At 41.8% G+C, this 15,091-nt stretch overlaps 1 protein-coding gene across 1 annotated transcript in view; it reads left to right on the top strand.

Moving 5' to 3' along the window:
- Positions 1 to 15,091, top strand: part of MUC5AC (mucin 5AC, oligomeric mucus/gel-forming) — a gene marked incomplete at its 3' end in the record, with an annotated part of 113,041 nt that overhangs the window by 21,837 nt on the left and 76,113 nt on the right. Inside the window, exons 9-15 of the mRNA XM_030201245.1 lie at positions 217 to 342; positions 4,022 to 4,139; positions 7,942 to 8,080; positions 10,822 to 10,932; positions 12,758 to 12,827; positions 13,500 to 13,637; positions 13,725 to 13,889. Of these exons, the coding sequence (XP_030057105.1) occupies positions 217 to 342; positions 4,022 to 4,139; positions 7,942 to 8,080; positions 10,822 to 10,932; positions 12,758 to 12,827; positions 13,500 to 13,637; positions 13,725 to 13,889 (867 nt within the window). The remainder of the gene's footprint in view (positions 1 to 216; positions 343 to 4,021; positions 4,140 to 7,941; positions 8,081 to 10,821; positions 10,933 to 12,757; positions 12,828 to 13,499; positions 13,638 to 13,724; positions 13,890 to 15,091) is intronic.

The raw sequence follows: 15,091 nt of genomic DNA, 5'->3' as shown, positions 1-15,091 counted from the left end.
TGCACCATGGATTTACACTTTCCAAGTTGACAAGCACCACTGTGAAAGGGACGAACAAAGGCTTACATTGCTTTTCCTCCTGTCTCTGCTTTTTTCCAGGGGATTTTAGAATGAGTATAAAAGAAAGTGGTATTGCCTTGATCACATTAGCATCTCACATATAGTATCAGTAAGGCTTCTTCCAGAATTTTGAGCATTTTGTTTTCATATTTTTAGCCAAGCAATGTCCATTCAACATGCAGTACCAGGAATGTGGTTCACCCTGTGCAGACACTTGCTCCAACTCAGAGCAAGTGCAGGTCTGTGAAGAACACTGTATGGATGGCTGCTTCTGTCCGCCAGGTGAGCACTCTCTGTTCTTCTGGCTTTAACCCTTTTTCATTCTCCATCCTTTTCTTCATATTACAAGAAATGTTATGTTCAAACCTCATTATTTTATAACTTTGGGTGCCCAAGCACACTGAGGGGTCCTTTTAACAAGCTGTGGGAAAAGGGCCCTGCACTAGTGACAGGGGCCATGTTTGCCACACGCTGTGGCCTTTTCTCTGCAGCGGATAAAAGGGCTGAAAATAGACATGGGCACGCATGGCCTTGTGAGGCAGAGCACTTACCACCACCCATTGAGGTGGTGGTAACCGGGTAGCATGCAGCACTGCCTGATTATCGCCGGGTAACTGCCATGCTAGAAAATAGTGCATGGGAAATGTTGTGTGCTAGGGGCTGAAACTACCACCAGCGCTCGCGTTGGGCTGGTGGTAGCTCCATGTTGGCACATGGTAAACCTGCATTGGGCTTACCTCCGCTTTGTAAAAGAACTCCAAAGTTGGGCACCCAAGTTTATAGAATAAGGTCAGTTGCACGTACAACATAATTAATTAATTGTCTGTTAATTGGAGTTAACAGCCAATTAGTAGCTTAAATTGGTGTTAATTGGCATCGATAGGCAGTTGTGTGCGCAACTAACCTTAGCCACTATTCTAGAAGCTGCATGCTCATTTTCTGTCATGCGTAACTTTTAAGGGGTGTGGCCATGAGGGGCATGGGTGTGTCTAGGAGTTACGCGCACATATTATAGAGTACTAGGGGTTACGCGCCTAACCTGCTAGGTGCGAACACTTACACAAGCCTTTCACATGGCATAACTGCTCGTGCCTAAAGTCAGATGTGAACTTGCAATTTTATGCTAGCATGTTAAAACTGCAAAACTGTGCTACAGATTTCACGCTCAGCACACATTATCACAGCTTCTAAAGCGCATTTATAGAATTTACTCCTTAATGAAGGTGTGCTTCATCTTCAGGAGTGAGTATGTCTGCTACAACTCTGAAACCATGTAACACGGTGGGAGACAAACAGCTTAACGAGACATCACATAATTTCTAAAAGATATAACCAAAGCTGATGTAACCCCTGTCACAGAAAAAGCTAACATTAGATCCCAGGAAGAGATGCAGAAGGCTTAATACTTAGGACAGTGCTAACCAGGACTATGTCAGACTGAGTATGTGCCACTTCTGGAGTCAGTGGTTATCTTGCAGCAACACATTGTATTGCCTTTATCTGCCTGCATTGCACCTTGAATCCTAAGGGACTGATATTCAAAAACACTTATGTGATCAGCATTGGGTGATAAATGCATATAAGTGATTTCACTTAAATATTCTTGCCTGCAAAATTGATAAAGTTTAAATACTTGTGGTCTTAATGTACATGACAAGAGCCCTTTTTCAAATGAAGGGACACTCTGGAATGAGAGGGCATAGGATGAAGTTAAGAGGAAATAGGATTAGGAGGAATCTAAGAAAATACTCTTTCATGGAAAGGGTGGTGGATGTGTGGAATGCATCCCGGTGGAGGTCGTAGAGACAAGGACTGTGTCTGAATTTAAGAAAGCCTGGGACAGGCATGTGAGATCTCTTAGGAAAAGGATGAATTAGTGGTTACTGAGGGTGGACAGACTGGATGGGCCATTTGGCCCTTATCTGCCGTCAAGTTTCTATGTTTCTATGGCTGAAAAACTTGCCCTTCATTCTGTAAATTCGGTGCTTACATTTAAATGCCATTTGCATTATATTATAGAATACTAATATGTACATGGAAAAATATACACTTGCACATGTAAGAGCTGGGTGTGCTATAAATGACACGCACAACTCGCTTAGTGCATAATTGCAAGGGGGTGTTCGTAGGGGGGAGCATGGGTGGGACCAACATTTACCCATCTATGTTACAGAACACTAACTGCTCAATATTCAGGCTTTGGGAGATAGCCAGGCTGTCTCCTGCGGTCCACACTGAACCTGGATATTCAATTCTGGGCCATTTAATGGAGGCAAAATATGGCCATCAAATTTGGCCGGTCTTCCTTTGAAAATTGGCGGATAGCCGGTTATATCACTTGATATAATTGGCTATCTTTAAGCCACTAACCAACGACATTCAGTGCCAGATAGCTGGTTATCCGGTGCTGAATAAAGCTGGATAGCTGCCTAACTGCCGTTTTAGCAGCTATTGTTTTTTAAATCGGACAGTGTATGTGCTAAAGTGCCACATTTATTCGTGCATATTAATATCGGCTATTAACATGACATATGTGAGCTGCAAAATGTAGGCAAGTAGACGCTTATTCATGGTAGAATTCTGTAATGGAATCTTGGTGCCCAGACGCCTTTTTAGAATTAGCACTCAGTGCGCTGCAACTAGAGGCCTGATATTCAGCCCACGGGAGTTAGCCCAGATAACGCCCATGGTTGGCATTGAGCCTGGATATTCAATGCCGGGCCATTTCCAGTGACCGGTTTGTTTGTGGCCTGTTTGAACATAACTAGCCATGCTGATATTCAGCACTGGCTGGTTAAGTTGGAACTGGCCAAAGATATGTGTCCACCAAACAGAGGGCTTCTTTTACAAAGCCACGCTACCGATTCCCCCGTGGCAAATGAGAGGAAGCCCATAGGAATTGAATGGGCTTCGTCTCATTCGCCGCACTGTGAAATGGTAGCGCGGCTTTGTAAAAGAAGCCTATAGCCGGCCAGATGTGACATAGCTGGTCATCCATCTAGTCAATAAATGCTAATATTCAGCCGCGATAGCCAGCTATCTCTTGCTGAATATTAATGATTAGCCAGTTAAGTACCATTTAACCAGCCAGGTGCCGTTCCTGGTCAATGAAATGGTTTTGAATTTCAGGGTAGGTGCCTAATTTTATAGAATCTCCCACTTGATGTCTCATTAAAATGCATCCATTTAGGATAAGAAGGGGCCAAGGGCATTCTAGGGCAGGGCCAAAATGTATCTAGATGACAGCAATATTCGGCAGCTACCAGGATAAATATTAGGTGGACAACACAAATGCACAATTTCTCCTTTTACATTTTGGACAACATATTCAGTCATCCTACCTAAACAGACAGGGCTGCAAAAGAGAAGCAGATAATTCATTCCCTTCTCTTTGTGCAGCTGCTTCTCCTCTGCCTGATTCTCATTACTCAAAAGAATGAAAATTCTGTTCTCATAAAATCCTTGGTGCCAAGGACGTACTGTTATAAAGAACAGGAAGTTGCGTAAATGGTGGTCTTCTAACTATTTACATGTAGAATACAGACTAGTGGGAAAGTACGCATTATTATTTGATTGCGCATACATTTGATGGGAATGGGTGAAGCTGGGGCAGAGTATGGTAGAATCACAGGTACACATGTGAACTATAGAATTTTACCATTTGCATGCATATAGGCCAAGATCTTGGTGTAATGTTTTGTACCAGCCATAGGGCTGGAATAAGTGACTGCATGCACCTACTTTTTTAAAATATAGAATAAGCTTGAAATAAGCGTTATAACCAGCGCCTGTGGTGGGCACCTTTTTATAGAATTACCTTTGGTGTGCAATTCTCTATGCATATTTATAGTAGATGAAATGGGTGATTTATACGATTACAATTGTATTTTCATGCAAATCCAAGTGCTGTATTTAAATTAGTTACTCGTAATGTATTAATGGCCTTTCTTCCTTTGTTTAGGAACTGTGTTTGATGACATCAACAATGCAGGATGCATTCCCCTGCAGCAGTGCTCCTGCACCTACCAAGGCGAAACCTATGCATCGGGAGCAGGTTACTCTACTTCCTCCCAGTCTTGGTAATTTGCATTTTTTCTACATTCGATGTTCACTTACCCCCTAATTCTATAAAAGTCGCACCCAATTGCACATGCAACTTAATTGAATAACAAGCTAATTAGCGCTAATAATTAACGTTTTAGATTTATACTAGCATTTATGTGTATATATTTAGGCGCAGGATCTGCACCTAAAATTTACACGTGATCTGAAAAAGGGTGCACAGAAATGGGAGGGTCATGGGTGTAACGGGGGCATTCCTAAAATTAACCATGTTATAGAATAACAGGGACATATGTCTAATGCAGGTGTGTATATTTGCGCCATGATGCAGATGATGCAAATGGCCACAATGAAAGTAGCCGTGATTCCAATATGTAAGCATTATTCTATAAACCACATGCAACTTTAAGCATGGCTTATAGAATAGCACTTTTTTGGTGCTGATTTTTATGTTACTATATATAGAATCTAGCCCTTAATGTCTGATTCACCAGAAGCATAATATTTATTTATTTTATTTATTTAACAAAATTTATAGCCATCACATTGTAACATCTGAGTGAATAACAATAAAACAAACATAATCATAACTACAAACATCATTAAAACAATTAGGGCCCTGTTTACTAAGGTGCATTAGCGTTTTTAACACGCCTACAATTAGCGCGCGCATTGACCATGTAGGTGCCTATAGGGATATTGTAGGTGCCTATACGGTTAACATACGTACATGTTTAACGTGCATTAAAGATGCTAACGTGCCTATAATGCAGCTTAGTAAGCAGGGCCCTTAGGCAATACAACTATATAAAATTCTAAAATATAGAAACAGCATTCAAGATGCAAATTTAGGAACTTAAATTATGTGCTTATTTCAGCCGCATGATATTCAGCCCACAGTGGTTAGTGATTTTAAAGGTGCTGACAGTCATGGGCTAATGTTGACCCAAATATTCAGTGGTGGGCCTAATCTAAGTACCAGGATTGAATATCTAGGTCATCTCTGGGTGCTGGATATTATCTCGGCACCAACTGATATTCAAACTGTTACCTGGATAACTACCAGGATAAAGTTAGGGCAGCATTTTTACTATCCAAACTTTATCTGGGCACATACCTGGTAAGGGGACTGAATATTGCTGCTAGCTAGGTAAATTCATTCATTTATTCATTTAAGTATTTATATAATGCTTAGACCTAAGCAGTTTACAGTTTCATTTTACAGGTACTGAGTCTGTTCCTAGTGAGCTCACAATCTAAGTAGTACATTGTACCTGGGGCAGTGGAGGGTTAAGTGACTTGCCCAGGGTCACACAGAGCTGCAGAGGGAATTGAACCTGGTTCCCCAGGATCTCAACCCACTGCTGACAATCAGGCAGCAGCAGGAATCAAACTCAGTTCCCCAGGTCCGCAACCTGCTACACTAACCATTAGATCCATCAGAAATCCACCGAGGCACTTAACCAGCTATGTTTTTACTGGCTTTTTACACCCAGAAATTCAATGCCAGAGCCCAGACATTTCTGGGAATAACACCGGTGGTGGTCAGTAAAACACTGATTGCTGCTGGCTGAATATTGGACCTGGTAATGCCTAGATTGTACACTATCCTGTAGATATGTTCTTTGTTCTTTAACAATTTATGGGTCCTGTTTACTATGCAGCGCTAAGGGCGCATTAGTGTTTTTAGCATATGCTAAATGCTAAGTCGCTCATAGGAACATATGGGCGACTCAAGCATTTAGTGTGCTCTCATTTTAATGCTCGCTAAAAACGCTAGTGTGGTTTAGTAAACAGGGCCCTTTATGCCTAAATGTGTACACTGTCCATTCTATGCCCAAATTCTGCCCACCTATAAAGTATACAGCATCAAATATTAATGCAGACTTATAGACTAGCACGTAGCTGGAAAAGGGTCTTTTGTGAGCATATGTGCCAACTGCACACATATATGAATGGAATTTTGGGATTTATGTGCATTCTTGCTGCCTAAGATCCTTATAGAATTAGGGTAAGTTTATGAAGGCTTTTTCATATGTTTAGGACAGTATATGAACATGAATTTGGGGGATAATTCTATAAGGAAAGCAGCAATATATAGGTGCCAAAAAGACATAAATAATCAGAATAGCAGCATAAATATCGTGATTGTCAAGGCTCTGAGCTATGATGTGCCTCTCATTGTTGCCAGTTCCTTGATAATCTTCCATCCTTTCATCAAATCAGACTAACAGAATATTGTTCTTCTATATCTTATGTTGAACGGGCGAAACAATGGAATTCTTTGCCATGTAGGCTACATAATATTACCTTGCTTCTTCAGTTTTGCAACCATTTAAACGAGTATACACATGGCGGAGGGGGGAAGCAGGGCAGGCAGCGTGGCGGCAAATATTGCTGCACGAAAGCTTCTGCTGACAGAGCTTGGGGACCCTGCCAGCCAAACCAGCAGACCTAGGGGGCCCTGAATCCAAATTGGGGAGGCCCAGGCCCCCAACACCCCCACCTGTGGCTATGCCACTGGCACACGGAGTGACAAGTGGGGATGTGCACAGGGGAAAATATTCAAGTCTTTTGTGATTTTAGACCTTTTTTCTATTTTTGGAATTTTTTTTCAATTTGCTTCACACATTCAAGTTAATAAAGACTTTTTAATACCCAAATTGACTTTAAGCACATTAATTTGTAGGTTAATGCTCATAATACAAATGCAATAAAATAAATAAAAATAAATAATCCCATTAAATCAATTTTGCACACATTACATGTTTTAAGGTGTATTAATAAACTGAATATACTGTAGTGAATGCACATGCCTAATGACTCACCTATCTGCAGAGCAGTGAGGTCTGTCCTTGCTGACAGATAAGTGGCAGTAATTCTGTTGTTTGTTCTGTCATTGTTTAACAAGTACTAACTGTTGATTCAAGGTTAAAGATGTGTTTAATATGAGATTTAAATGGGTTGTTACCTGAATGTAGAATACCTAGATAAAATATCACACTTTAGAGATATTCACTAGAGACCTTCATAGGAATGGGATCACAGGAATCCCAAGGAACCCACAGGATTCCTGTGGGGATGGAAAATGTGGTCATGGGATTCCTGCAGGGATATAAGAAATTGCCACAAGATTTCTGTATGGTTGGAAAAAGTTGCCACAGTATTCACACGGGTGATGCCAGAATGAGGCTTGGAATGCACTGAGTGAGGCAATTGGAATACCAGAATGAGGCTTGGAATATCCAAAGAGGCAACTAGAACACCAGACTGAGGCTTGGAACACTTATTGATTGAACAGCTGATACTGTCCAAAAACCCTAATGCAGCCTGCCTCTTGACGTAACTTCCTGTTTCCTCGGAGATGGGACGCAGTAGAGCAGGGCAGCCAATGGAAAGAAAAAAATAAGGTAGACATGGGAAAGAGGGTTGAGGAGGGAAGGGGGGAGATGCCAGACCGGGCACAGGCACGAATGGGGGTGGGAGCATTATCGCATTCCTCCCTCAGGTGGCAGATTGTTTTGGGCCACCCCTGGCCATGAGCATGTCTCTATAACTTGGCTCTAATTTATAGGATTACCCTAAAAGTCAATTTATTGCGTGTTTTCACTCATACAAGATTTTCCAAACAGAAAGTGGAAGCAAAATGCACATCCACATCATGTTTTGATTGTTAATGTATATTCACATTTCCAGTGATCTCAATTACGTTCTTGTGGAGTTGAAATCCTTAGTGAACATTTTGCAGTATTGATGTTTTGTGTCCCTCTTGATCTTGCCATTGCTTGAAACGTAATTAACTTTACTCTTCCTGTGCAGCTCTTGTGCTGGAGGCCAGTGGCAGTGCAAGGATCTTCCACATACTGGATCTTGCTCTGTTGAGGGAGGTTCTCACATCACCACCTATGATGAGACTCGCTACACTGTTCATGGAGACTGTAACTACGTTTTGTCAAAGGTAATTATCAGATAAGAGTCTGAGTACAGTTAGAAGGAGAGCAGAGGGCAGAGAAACAAGATGTGACATTTTCACTTCTAATACTAAAGATATTAGGAAGATTAGCTATTCCTGTAGTCTTTATAAGCAGTGATATTGCTTAGTGGACTAACATATGATTTATCTGAGGATGACAACTATCTGACCGATATTCAAAACTATTTAACCAGCCAGTTAGGCATGCATATTCAGTACCAAATTGGCTATGTTTAGTGGTTAAAATGGCTGCATAAATAGCAGCCTATATTTAACTGCTAAGGTTTAGACTCTATATGTGGTGCCTGAAAAATCAGCGCAGAAAAAAATATGCCTAGACGTATTCTCTAAAGTACACCTAAAGTTTAGAAAATAGGTTTAAATTTCCGTGCGGTATATAGAATATACCAAGCGCCTCTCCTCATGATCAAATTTGGTTGCATCCATTTAGGCCATGTTTTAGTTGACATAAATCCCGATGCCTAAATTAGGCACAGAGTGGGTATATTCTATAATAATAATGTGCATAGATTTTAGAAACACCCACACCCTGCCCATGGCCCTTTTCAACTATGTGACTGAGAACTTACACGCATTACGTTACAGAATACACATAATGAGTTGTGCATGTAAATCTTAATGACAATTAGTGCTGATAATTGCTTCTTAACGTCCAATTGACAGCGCTGATTAGCTAGTTAGCCAATGAAGTTACACGCATTGTTATAGAATACACTTTGATTTCTGCACAGAAATTAAGTCGCGATGTATAGAATTTTGGGGTAAGCACTTAACCAGTTAGCGCTGATCTTCCAGTTCTATAATGCTCCTAATATCATGGAGTTGTAACTTAACAGTATTGGGGAACTAAGGCCGATACAAGACAGAGTTCTATGGTCTGCATCCCGCAAATAACAAATGACAGGTGAAGATTTGCATCTCCTGTACCGTATTTCATTTTATTATCATATGCTAAGAGTGATGGGGATGTGCAAGTCAAGGGGGAGGGAAGACATCCTAAATAGCAAGGTAAATATTGTTAGCAATACTTTGGTTATAATATATATTGTTCCAAGATTTCATTATATTTAATGGCTATCTGTGGTTGTCAACTAGTGTTTAAGCATGAATGACTAACCTGCACAGAGTGGCGGGTGCAGCTTCACCTTCACCATTGTTGATCAGACTGGATAGACCGTGCAGATCTTCATCTGCCATCATTTATTGTGTTATTGTGTTACTGTGGGATTTTTTTTTTCTTTACTGGTGCTTGACTTCCTGACAAAATGTAACTTGAGAGACATTACAAGATTTTTTTCAATCTTTTCAAACAAGTTAAATGATGGATAGGGAGACAAAAAAAGCCAGCCGCTATTCAAGGGCACCTTCTAGTTAACAGGTACTGCCAACCAGATAAGTAGCAGTGAGCGGGATATTCAGTGGCACTAATGGGGCATTAATAAGTGAGTGCTTCCTTTTAGGTGCTCTAATGCCGCACTGTGAAAGCTGGTTCTATAATGGCATCAGGGGTCCAGATTCTGAGCTAGAATACTAGCAGAACCCAGTATCAGTGGGCCTTTCATTTAGGCCTGTTTGGTTATACCAGCTGTAGACCTGGTGTAACTAGGCCCAAATGCAGGAAGGGTGCACATACTTACAGTATTCTATAAGTGATATGTGTCACTGCGAGGCTTGCCCATATCCCGCCCGTGCTCTGTCTGTGAGTGGGACCCCCTTGTGCGTTTACAGGAGTAAGTGCTAATTGTTTTGTGCATTTATACATGCAAAGGGATGCTCACCCTTGGGCACCTTGTTTTGGAATGAATAGTGATTCTGAAAACTACCCCTGACTACCTCAGCACTCTCCGGACAGTGCCAGAGTGGTCCATGAGTGGAGCAGGAGGTTAACGGCATTCCATTCAGACCACTAATCAAATAATTAACTGGATAAAATTAGAACATCAGAAACACTACTCTAACTTTACACTGTTAGTTGTTTGGTTAGCACTCTGAGTATCACCACTAACCAGATAGCACTGCTGGTCAGTACTGTTCCCTCTAAGCTGAGCAGGAGGGGGATCTTTCCCTACCACATTTTTAATAGTGAGAGACAGGCAACCTCTGCAGGACTCTATGGAACCGGCCTGTTCCTAGCTATTAAAACCACAATATTGAAACACTGCCCCCCACTGAAGGCAATGCAGTTGGAGGACTCCCAATCAGCTTAGAGGGAACAGTGCTGGTCAGCACTAATTCTTGTGTATTTAGTGCTGGTTGGCATCTTGATTCCAGCACAGAATATCTGCTGGTTTTAAACCTGCAATGGCCAATGTTTTAAAAAATGCTGACCACAGGAAGCTAAATATCTGCCCTTTTTCTCTTTCTTTGTTTTTGCCAAACTCTGTAAAAACTGTAGGGACAAGCTGTTGGGGATTTTTGTTTCATTTCCTTTAGCATGGGCTAAATTTGTAACTGTGTACCAAATGGCTTTAATGTGCACATAAACAATTTATGCACATGTGAAAAAAATACCCTGAAACAACTTATAAGGAAATTTAAAACCCCCAAATCAGACAAAAAGGAAAAAAAAAGAAACATTTGTCTAAAAAGACAATCTGAACTGTTTGTTTTAGTATTACAAAATGCCATTATGAACTATTTAATATAAACTTCTGTACAATATCTTTAATTGAATGGAGCTATTTTTGTTTTTTTTTTAAATACAGTTATGTGACTCCAACGCATTTACTATTCTTGGTGAACTGCGCAAGTGTGGCCTTACCGACAGTGAGACGTGCTTGAAGAGTGTTGCCCTGAGCCTTAGTGGAGGAGATACAGTAAGTTAACTAAAGAGAAGGATAATAGTTTTGTTGTAGAGATGAGATGTTTAAGTAAGGAGAAGGAAGAAACCTATAATGGTGGGAGGAGGTGAGAGTTATGAATCTGGGAATGGAACTGGTCATAGTGCAATACTGGCATAATTTAATAAGGGATTTTAGCATGTAGACATGTTCGCGTCAGGTGCATAGCCAGGATTTAATTATTTTGTTGGGGGGTACAGGAGTTGACTGGGGGGGGGGGGGGGCAATGCATTTTCTCTCTGTTGACCCAGGAAGTTGTGTCAGACGAAAGGCTCAGGGCCAGTGCGAGCAGCCGGTATGACAGCCAGTATAAGTTGCTGCTTGCTGCCGACCCAGCACTGAAGGATTTAAAAAGTACTGAGGGGAGGGGAATGGGGGAGTGAAGTTAAGAGATGTCGGATCACCTGGAGGGGGAGATGCTGGGAGGGGTCGGGCTCCTGTGTCAACCCTCTTGGGGCTCAAGCTTGCCCAAAATTGGGTATCTGGCTACATCGCTGGAGTGGAGGAGAAGCCTAATGGGTAGTGCAGTGGGCTGAGATCCTTGGGAACCAAGGTTCCATTCTCACTACAGCTCCTTGTGACCCTGAGCAAATCACTTAATCCTCTATTGCCCCAGGTACCAAAAATCTAAACAAAACAAAACTCAGATTGTGAGCCCACGAAGGACAGAGAAAGTACCTGTGTATAATATGTACAGTGCTGCATACATCTAGTAGTACTATAGAAATGATAAGTAGTAGTAGGAATATAGTTACCTATGAGATCTTTTACTAAGCTGTAGTAAACAGCTAGCACAGGTTTTGCCATGTGGTACACTGTAGTGCAGATCCATGCTAACATCTACCATACGTTAAAACAGCCTGTGCCATAAAAATGCAGTGTTACCAGCTTAGTGTTAGTAGGTGTAGGAACTAGGTGTGACCTGGGCAGGCCAGAGCCATGGTCCACTGTGACAGCTAGCATGCAAGTCTGTACCATGTGCTGTCATGACTGCCAATAGTGTAGCTGCATTTACCTAAGTGCAGTCACGCTACTGGCAGTCCAGTAGTACAGTGGCAGACATGTGAAGTGTCACAGCAGTGCACCCTTGTGGCTTTCTGATCCCCTCCCCTGAGGGTCAATCCTCCTTTGTGATCCCCTCTGAACAAATTCCCATCCTCCTGATCCCCCTCCAGTATCCTCCCCAGGTCTGAACCCATTCTCGATCCCCCTTCTGATCTGACCCCAGATTCCCTAGACACATCCCACCCCCCTGACAATACAAACCTTGCCCGATAGAGTAACTCCACCCCTCACATAAAATCTCTCCACCCTCAGAGCCCTACCCAACCCCCATACCCTGTTCCACCTTGTCCCCTACCTGGGGTTTTTCAAAGCTATTCCAGTAATTCCAGGCAACAGCGATCACTCTTAGCTGATACCGAGGTCAGTGCCTTTATCTAAAATGGCACTTACTTCTTAGCTGTAATATCACAGTACTACCACTAAGGGTCAGTCTTCCATATAAGGCACCAAGTGGGACGCCTGTGAATATCAGTATATTCTGCAGCATTAACTAAATGTTTAGTGCTTTTGAAATGTCTAGATTAAGCATTTCAAATTATTTGGTGGATGTTCTGCAGAAAATTGACTCCATATATTTTAATAGGTTAAACTAGCATTGGTTTTTATAACTATTTGCATTTTGGAGATTGTAGCAGTGAGGGGCTGAAACTGCTCATTATAGAATTAGAATTAGAAGTGTAAATTTTCTGTGGTTTAAACCAGTCAAACTAATAACCCTTTTTCTCTGTCTCACCAGATCATTGTGATTAAACCATGTGGCAGTGTATTTGTAAACTGGATTTATACCCAGTTGCCTTTCTCAGCAGGTGAGTTGCTACCTCATCTCCATCCCACACTTTGCTGTACCTTCACCCTCTTTATGACCAACACATCAAACAGTATCAGAGAGGTCTAAACCCATCCCAAGTAAGACTTCAAGATCTTGCAAAACTTAGCCAGCGATGCACTGAATTTTAGCGGATATCTGGTTATATCACGTGATATAACCGAATAACCACTAAGTGCTGACCGGGAATATTCAGCGGGAGATAACCAGCAATTTCCCACTGAATATTCGAAGATAGATGGTTAAGCGCTATTTAATCAGCCATGAGCCTTTCCTGGCTGGTTAAATAGTGCAGAATATTGGGGGGACTGTTTTTAGAATAGTACCTATTACTTACATGCATAAATGGCAATTAGTGATGCTATATATGTGTGTCAGGTACATCTATTCGATAAATTACTGCTTCCCTAGCTTTGCCAGATTAGCTATATGGATGTGACACTGAATATCAGCCCTAGCCACATAATGTCTAGATAGCCAATGCTGGCATTGAATATCCAGGTTTAACTTAGCTGGCAGTAGCTGGAATTTAAAAAATCACTCACTTCTGCTGGCTGAATATTGACTGATAAGAGTACTGGAGTATACGTATATACAGATATACAGTAGATCTGTTTTTTAGAATCTGATCCACTGTGCCCTTTGTTCACAGCCAATGTCACCGTCTTCCGGCCTACATCCTTCTTCATCATTGTACAGACAAACCTGGGCCTCCAAATAGTGATCCAGCTTGTACCCATCATGCAAGTCTATGTAAATCTGGACCCATCCTACAAGGAGCAGACCTGTGGTAAGTAACATTCAGTACAACTACAGTTAACACTGCACAATTGCTGTCAGTTCTATGTGCTCAGCTATTTATGTTTCTCTTAAAAAGGTCTCTGTGGAAACTTTAACAATGTCCAGGCAGATGACTTCAAAACCATCAGTGGTATAGTGGAAGGAACTGCGGCTTCTTTCACCAACACCTGGAAGACACAAGCTGATTGCCCTAATGTCAAAAACATATTTGAGAATCCTTGTACCCTCAGCATAGAAAATGGTAGGTATAACTTGTGTATCTGTAGATTCTAGGCCACTATAGAGATAGTACCAGCTCAAAAATCAGTTTGAACAGTCTGATACTCTCCAGAAAGTTAGGACCCGAGCTGGGCAATGAGGGGTCCTTTTACTAAGGTATGCTGACAAATAGCCTGCACTGGTGTAGACATGTGTATTGGATGCGTGCAGGTCCATTTTTCAGCGCACATCCTGCTAAAAAGGCCTTTTTTTTTGGCCGAAAATGGACCTGTGGCAAAATAAAAATTGGTGTGCGACCATTTTGGGCCCAAGACCTTACCACCACCCATTGACTTAGCGGTAAAGTCTCATGCATTAACCAGGTGGTAATTGTCAGCGCGTGTACACTGCCGATTACTGCGCAGTTGGCGCCAGCGCTGGAAATTTTTTGCCGTGCATAATGGATGTGCAAAAAAAAAAAAGAAGTTAACGCCCGGCCCACACAGTAGCTGGGCGGCAGTTCCAAATTGGCACATGTTGGGCATGCATAGGCGCCTACGCTGCTTAGTAAATGGGCCCCTGAGTGAGAGATTTCAGATTATCCCGATAGTGGCAATTTTCAGCCGATGTCTAGATAATCTATACATTTAGCTTTGTCCTGATGAGGAATAGGTCTACACTAAGGGCCAGATTCTATGAATGGCTGCCTTTCTCGTTTAATGTCTACTCATCATTCCACCTTTTGCTGCCTGGTCCCTCGCTCTGGAATGCTCTTCCCCTTTTCTTGCTATCTGAACAATCTTTCCCTCGATTTAAGTCCCTATTGAAGGCTCATTTGTTTGCAGCAGCTTTTCCTTTTGTGGCCTCTGTTGGGGACCCAAGCCCTGAACTGCACCCTACTTAGTACATAGTTAATGGTCTTTTCTCTTTCTCCTGCTTCTTCTCTATCCATTTCCTGTGCAAGTTGTAGTTCCTTTCTTTGTCCTCTTGAATTTTGAATTGTACACCGCTCTGATGCAATGTGAAGGCCAGTAAAGCAAATAACAATAAACTAAACTAAACTAAATCCAAGGATGGATGTATAACTGTTATGTGGTGACATCATCCAGATGCAGTGGGAAATTCAGACCTCTCATTCTTATACTAAGATTCAAGGTCATATTGGTAAGACGTATAATTTTACCTTTAACTTGTGCTCATAGGCGTAGACTGGGGGGGGGGCGAGGGGGGCAATGCCCCCCCAAA

The sequence above is a fragment of the Microcaecilia unicolor genome, chromosome 4 (genome assembly GCF_901765095.1).
Source record: "Microcaecilia unicolor chromosome 4, aMicUni1.1, whole genome shotgun sequence".
NCBI classification, from domain to species: Eukaryota; Metazoa; Chordata; class Amphibia; order Gymnophiona; family Siphonopidae; genus Microcaecilia; species Microcaecilia unicolor.
This window is presented reverse-complemented; position numbering and strand designations above follow the sequence as displayed.